The sequence below is a fragment of the Leiobunum rupestre genome, chromosome 7 (genome assembly GCF_980474605.1).
Source record: "Leiobunum rupestre chromosome 7, qqLeiRupe1.1.hap1, whole genome shotgun sequence".
Classification (NCBI taxonomy): domain Eukaryota; kingdom Metazoa; phylum Arthropoda; class Arachnida; order Opiliones; family Sclerosomatidae; genus Leiobunum; species Leiobunum rupestre.
The window spans coordinates 56,892,325-56,899,879 of record NC_143390.1 but is presented as its reverse complement, the minus strand read 5'-3'; the positions used below and the strand labels follow the sequence as shown (position 1 = coordinate 56,899,879).

Here is a 7,555-nt window from a genome sequence, read left to right as displayed (position 1 = left end):
TTTCCAGGGAAACATCGGGAACCGCTTCTACCTTTATTGACTTCTGGTACTCGTCGTCCAGGAAAGATACATCGTTGTCGGATATGTTATCAGGGGTACTAAAAATTCTGAATGCTTTTCCAAAGTTCGAAGCGTTGTCGGTCACAGTACCCACTAACTGTGGTATTTTTAAGCCGTAGTTAGAGTAGATAGCAAATAACACGGACGCAATCTCCGTGAAGGTATGGTTATACTTCAATCTTTGACAGGCAAGTAAAATGGATACGCGCTTTAAAGAAATCGGATCAATATAGTGGGCGGTAACTCCCATGAAAGACTTATGATTTGAGCTCCAAATATCTGCTGTTGTGCAAACGTGATTTACATCCAAAAATTGGATTCTCAGAGTACATTCTAAAGATTGTCGCTTGCATGAAAGTTTCGCCTTAAAACACGAACCATAAGGTGGTTCTTCACCACCAGACAATAGTTTAATCATACGGCGAAATGAAGGCTTTTCTACGGTATATATTGGGCGCATTTCTGAAACAATGTAATCCATAACAGCCTCGTCTACCTTTTAAAAGAAACGGGATATAATAATTACTTATTTTTTTAACTGTTTTTGAGACTTCAGTCTAATAACCTTTATTTCAATAAATATAGTTGCCATAATATCTTAACATTGCATAGGTCTTAATAGACATAGAAAGCAGTGGCGAAGTTAGGAGGTTTCCGTGTCACCCCCGCCCCCCACCCTTGGGCCTACCTTTGACTATTTATTTTCCGGTCCCTTCTCGACCCCTCTTAATATTTACATACTTGACGAATTTCTGGCTACGCCAGTGAAAGAAAGTATTTCTATTTTACCCAGGTTGGAACCGCAACCGGTTTTACAAAATAGGAAGCCAAACACAAACTTAAGGCCAGTTCGACACACTATTAGGTATTTAAAAGAAAATTGGGAAATTATTATTATTGTGAATGATAATTTTTCTAATTATGCCTAGTAAGGCAGTAGCAGAGCCTACCGAGACCTTAAAAGACATCGACATGGAACACCATCAATGAATACAGTGAGACGAGCGTTTATCAAATGTAATCAATTACTGTGGCTTACGAATATTTATTTTTGCCTCGTTAAAAAGCGTAATTTAGCTTAACCAACTTGTCAATTTTCAAGTCTCGTTACTCACTGAAGAAGTTTTTTTTGAGCACAAAAAGACCCTGTATAACGGAAAAATCAGTAGGGTTTGGCTAGAAGTTCCATATATTTAACTAGGCAACCAGTGGCGTACAGGGGTAAAATTTACCTCCCTTGAAATTGGACAGGGGCGCCAAATTCAACATCCAAGATGTACCCCCCTTAATTCAAAACGTTCCTACGCCTGTTGGCAACTAAGATTGTAGGTTCACCAGATAACTGATATTCCATTTCGAGTTTGAGATAAATCTGGCCAAACCCTCGTCTGTTCAAACTCAAAAGGGGGAAAGCAGTCAAAGGAATTTATAGAATAGTCTATTGGGAAATTAACGGATTAACCAAAATGTACGGGTAAAGCCCCAAGTAACAGTAAACATGTATGAAAGTTAAATAGAATCGTTCAAATTCAAAATCCACCCAACCTAAGCATTCGAAATCCAACCAGTGGCGTAGCTAGAACTACATCAAGGGGGCGAGTCGAAGCATGTTATTGAGAAGGGGGGTTGAGAAGAAGGTAAAATCTGTATACAGTCAAAGGGGGTGGGTTTGAACATTGGAAACTATCTCTTTGTCTACGCAATTGACCTCAACTTAACACACGCCTACATAACCAAAGGTAGAGTTGTGTTATTGGTGAAGGATGAATTGGGTCGAGTTTCCTATTCAATTATACCCAAAACAACTTGGAATGCACCCTTTACATGGATCATTACCAAAATACTGTATAATTTGTGTAGTGCATGATACGAGTATAAATATGACACGACACGTACTTGATCTTAACTGGGAGGAAACAAACCCATACGCTTTGAGATATCATCCGTAGAACCAGTACCTTTCCTCTTAGCAGCTTTCTTAGCTTTTAGTTTATTCAATACCATCGGATGTTTCCTCTAGAATATTACACGCATAGCATTAGACCACGCTTCAAGTTAGATTAGGTACATTAACCTTTGACGATTATAATTAGAATCCTACGCAGTTAAAGGCAACAAAAGTAATGGGGATCTATATAACGTACTTGGTTCAAACGGCACCAGAACTCTAAGGCGTTGTAAGCCACGCCACTAGTGGAGTATTTTGAATTAAAATATTCCACGTTTCGTTCTTTCCCCCTATGTTACTTTTGTTGTCTTTAAGGTTTGATTATAACCGGTTTAGAAAAGAGTTTAAAGGGAATAGATTCACGACCGATTGATTATATTTTACGTTGAAGGGATATGTGTTGTTCAACATGAGGTGGTTCATTTCCCAATCTTAGCAAAGTACATGGTATGTAATATTGGTAATATTGTGACCAAGCTTCTTTACGTTATGTGAACATATACCGTCATAAGAGTGCGAGCGCCTAAAGTCAGGTAGGGCAACGGTAATATTTTGCGCCACCTTTAATAAAAATAATGCATTTCAATTCTTCTTACGACGATTTTCTTTCCCTTTGTGTCATTTCCGAGGTGACTAGAGTAAATACAGATCGAGTAGCCGAAGAAAACTACCATTGAACTTTTAAACCTTTTAATTACGATATTTTTGCGCGCAACCTTAATGTTTTGGAGCCATAGTTTTCTCGAGATTTGTGGCCTCAATATAAAACTTCAGGTCAAGCCATGTCTTAACCGCCCTACCCGTGCGCACACAGATGTGTACGGTATTTGCCACTACATATTTATTGACGATAATTTATAATTAGAAATTTTGACGTACCTTAATGTGCTTGAGCAGGTTTCCCGTAGATGTTATTGAGGTCTTCAATACTGCCTTGTCAGGACAACTTAAACAATGAACGGCTAAAGAATTTTTATTGACAGTGGAGTTGCCTGGAATGAAAAACTCCCCGTCCAAGAGATAAGGAAGAGATACAGTGGACTGAGTGGTGTTTGCGGTTGTCATCGTACTTTCCATATTAATTGTACCAACACATTCAGGCAAAATACTATAGGAATTGCTTTCATCGCTACACGCGCTGTTGTCCGCCATGTTAAGAGCCTATGCTTTACTAAAAACTGACCCTTGTAAGCTCCACGCGAAAATAATGCTTATCCGAACTAAATAATAATTACGTTCGTTTGCGTTAGGCGACCTGTAAATGCACCCTTTGTACTTGGTATATCTTTAGCGATGTATTAAAAAATTACCTACAAAAACAGTAGAGATAGAGATAAGGAATGTTGCAGATATAGCCGTAAAAAAAACAACTACCAAAGGGCAAAAATCTAGATTCGTAAAATACATAATTCGCAATCAGTTCCAGAAAAAAGGTTTGTGTAAAAGTTTTTTATTAATCTGTGTTCGCCTGAGAATAGGTAGTACCTTTTAGCCACAGTTGTATCTTGTAGCTAAAAGAAAGTAACTTAAATCGTAGCTAGATCCGTATCTAGCTATCGTGTATCTCGATATCGCTGAACACTGATTACATCTTCAATAAACCTCTACCTTTAAACAAAATCACAATTATTAAAATTAACTCCTTAATATCACATCTTACATGAATAACAATAATTATAATTTACCTTCTTATTACTCTTATTACAGTTGTAAAAATTACAACACAAACACAAGGACCGCTACGCTCAACATACTAAGAAATCCTTACGGACAATAAATTTTTTTAAAGGGAAGTACCTTAAAACGTAAAGGGCTGCTTTGATAAGGCAAACATAATCTTAGATACTTCACTAATCCTAAATACAGCACCCGTTCGAAAAACACATCCCATTCTAAACATTTTAAATTCCGCATTGATTTACCAGCCCCTTCCAACATTTCTTATTGGTTAAATTTTGGGTCACTTCTTATTCTTTGTTTAATCATTCAAGTAACCGCAGGTATCTTTCTCGCAATACATAATACCCCCGATACCAGTATAGCCTTCAACTCTATCTCCCATATTATACGATATGTTAACTATGGATGACTTTTCCGTTTTTCACACGCCAACGGTGCTAGACTATTTCTTGTATGTATTTATATGCGGGACATCTCGTTTCGCGGTGAAACAAGATTTCCCGTGGTCCGCCAATAACTTCCGGTTTTTCTACCGGGCTTTAAACAGCAGGCTTACACTTAGCTGAAGTAAACGATTGAACGCGTCTTTGCCTTAATTGAAATATGTCGACACAAAATGAAAAAACGATTTATCGATTCATCGTGTTTGAGACTTAATGGTTTAACTCAAACGTCGCGCGATACCTGTTTGATATGTAATGCACCACATAATATACCCAGACTGTTCGTTGATAGCAGAATTCAAGTTTCGGAACATGTTTGAAATGTGCGATCCTGTACCAGAAGGTAATAAGCAGCGACACGTTAGTTTATTCGAACCAGCTGATAATGATGACGATGAGGGTAACCAAGATAGCATTGGTAGCGACTCGCCGTCACAGTACTTAAAACCATGAAAATTGGGTTGTACCTGTGTGGAAGTATACCCTAAGAATACTACCCGGGGACAAGTGAAAAAGTATAGGTCTCGAAAGGTTTTGTTGATGGCTTGAATGCGGACTCCTTTTGGTTCAGTCCTGGGCCGGTTCCTGGCGCACTATCTCATCACGAAATAATCAGACCAGATCGTTAAACTTACTACTAAGTACACTAATAAGTAACGTCTTTTATTCCGTAGACAATGGGCAGTCGCGTTGTTGCCGCTTTTGTGGGGTGACATGACATTCCAGTTCACAGCCGTTTAGTGGTGCACCGCCAACTACACCAACGAAGAAGACTCCAGCGTGGAAGACGATCGGCCGGTAACGAACATGAATTAGTCAGCGCCTCGCCAAGATGTCGCCACGACTACAACCGTTCTAAGTACAAATTAGTTGCCCCATAAACTTTAGGGGATACCTTGTTAATAATACTAAGTAAATTAAAAAGTAAATAACACAATTTTTAAGAAAATTTCAACTATAATTAATTTATTGTTTCTGCGCGCGTTTTAATATTATTGTTTCAAAAGTTTTGTACTTTTCAATTTCGTATTGTATAATTACGGTCTGGTCTAGAGCTGCTGTTTAAGGGGGGGGGGGGGAGATGCAAGACCCATATTTGGCAAGATGCCAGCGGTGCCGCATAATATGATAGTGGCGCCTCTATGCATCTAAATTAGATGATATATAGATAGGAGACTGCCTACTCAAGTTAGTTGTAGCTGAGTTAGTTGGAGCTGGCAGTAGTAGCTGGTAGTCAGACGGCCGTCATAAAAGATCCCTCCCTCGCAAATCGGTGCGAAAACACTTGGGGTGTACTTACACGTATCAAGCGTACTGCGGTATCTGGGTCGCGCGTGCCACGGAAATAATATCAAGTATCCATGGAGCCACCTATTATGATCAACGCAAGATGCTGGAAATAAACCTCTTCCAGACAACAACGAACCTCAAATAGTAGATGTGGACGGGTAAAACGAAAAATAGACAACCACATCAGAAAAGATTGAAAACAACAGCGTTTGAATTTACATTGTAACAAAGAATTAAATTCGCAGTACACACGCGAGATTAAGACTGAAGTGCCTGCTTAAATTCGGTCTGTGTATAATCCCCTTAAAGTCCACGCAGGGGGATTCATGAAGTACTGCTAGTGGCAGCTCCCTTCCTTGAGTATTTCATGGGGAGTTCAAATAATTATGAACACGTATTTTTTCGCTTGCCTTTCAGGCGTGACAGACTTCCTTCCTAGGAAACGTATTTTTTGGTTTTGTGTCTTTTGACGTCCTGTTTTTTCAGGTAATTATGTTGGCCATGCTGTTTTCGCCCTTTCGTTTGCCGTGAAAGGCATTCTGTAAGGCATGGAATGAAGTCCCTGGGAGTTGAGGGGATGGTGCTCTGCGGATCAACAATCTTTAACACGCTTCTTTGGTTTCGACAGATGGTGCGTGCTGGTCAGTACTGCATCAAGCGGCTCTCTTTTTGTAGCTCAGTTGCTAAGGAGTAGGTCAATCGGGGTCTATGGTGGGTTCATTGCGCTGAGTATACTCACATCCTATCTCTGGCTTTCAAATGAAAGTCCCCTGGTGGGGCTCCGTGGTGGGCGGGGAGGGACGTGAACGAAAATTAAATATTTTCACATGGCTACTCACATAAACCAGTCAGAGGTATTAGTGTCAACCAAATCACCAACTGGTAAATCTAGTAATTCAAGTTCAGTAAATGAACGTAAGCGTCCCCGCACTGAGGGGGAAGTAGTGGAAGTTACTGAAGATCGTAAAGAGGATCAGCTGCTGAGGTTGTCCTCAGAGTTTGAATCTATTCTTACAAATGGTAGTAACAAGATTTCAATCGGCGTGAGTGCAAAAATTCGAGACATTGACCATTTCGAGTAATTTAAAAATAGCCCATTTGTTGAATTCCAGTGAGCAGAAAGTCCGTACTATTGAAATTCTTGCAAAGCAAGAGCCTCAGCGGCTGATCCTACACCGGCGGAATCTATGGGACCGGCTGCGGACAGCGTCTTAAGTCTAAGTCTAGAAAACCATCCGTATCTGCTAAAACAAAGGTTGCGAAAATTTAAGTACCTCGAAGGCAAGAAAATGTAGTCTTGTTCTACCCGAAAGATAAGGAGGAGACTGCGGATAACTTCAGATCAAATATTAAAACTGTTAGACCCAGTAGGGGCCAGGGTATGGTCGTCCAGCTCGATTCCATAGAGGATGTCAACAAGCTTAAACGCACTATTGAAGACTCTGCGAGTCTTAATGACAACTTAGTCATGCGTAATCCGTCCTTGGGCAGACCAAGGATCATTATTTTTAATTTTGACCAAAAGACCTCGAAAGAGGATCTCGTAAGCAGATTAATTGAATATTTATAAATTATATTAATCTTATATTTAATTAAATATTTATAAATTATATTAATCTTATATTTAATTAAATATTTATAAAATATATTAATCTTATATTTAATTAAATATTTGTAAATTATATTAATCTTATATTTAATTAAATATTAAATATTTTAATGAAAATAACTAAGTAAAGGAACCATTGTGATAAAACGGGTTTTTTTTAACTAAACGGATGATTACAATATCTGTGGATATTATTTATTGAACTTTGTTTTTAATTTTTTGTGAACTTGTTTAAGTCTACATTTTTTACGTATGACAATTTAAAGGTCAAAACTTGTTTTAGCGCAGTCAGCAGATAAGATGGTTAATTTATATCGTTTTTTCAGTCTTTTTATTTATCTATTGTGTGTTTAGCGTATTTTTTTCAAGGGTAATCGTTCATTTATGAAAAAATATACAGTTGTTTACAACGTGCTCTTACACTTATGTTGGTCTTGGTTTTTAACTGGGTCGTCATTACTTCGTAATTTATTTTTGACGTTTTCTCGACTGATTAAGATGTTTAATGCAGTTCATCAATTGGGT

General features: G+C 38.4%; 1 protein-coding gene across 1 annotated transcript; it reads right to left on the bottom strand.

Annotated features, from left to right (window-relative positions):
- Positions 1-1,962: 1,962 nt before the first annotated feature.
- On the bottom strand, positions 1,963-3,160 carry LOC149937549 (uncharacterized). The gene is made up of 2 exons (XM_090153830.1): positions 2,888-3,160; positions 1,963-2,076 (listed from the first exon to the last, which is right to left on the bottom strand). The coding sequence occupies exons 1-2, from the start codon at positions 3,158-3,160 to the stop codon at positions 1,963-1,965; spliced, it is 387 nt and encodes a 128-aa protein (XP_090009956.1).
- Between the last annotated feature and the right edge of the window lie 4,395 nt (positions 3,161-7,555).

Excerpts from the sequence above, each read along its gene's own strand:
- LOC149937549 (XM_090153830.1), bottom strand. The coding sequence starts at position 3,160 with ATGGCGGACAACAGCGCGTGTAGCGATGAAAGCAATTCCTATAGTATT. Across the intron at positions 2,077-2,887 it reads ACCTGCTCAAGCACATTAAG|AGGAAACATCCGATGGTATT; the intron begins GTACGTCAAAAT and ends GTAATATTCTAG.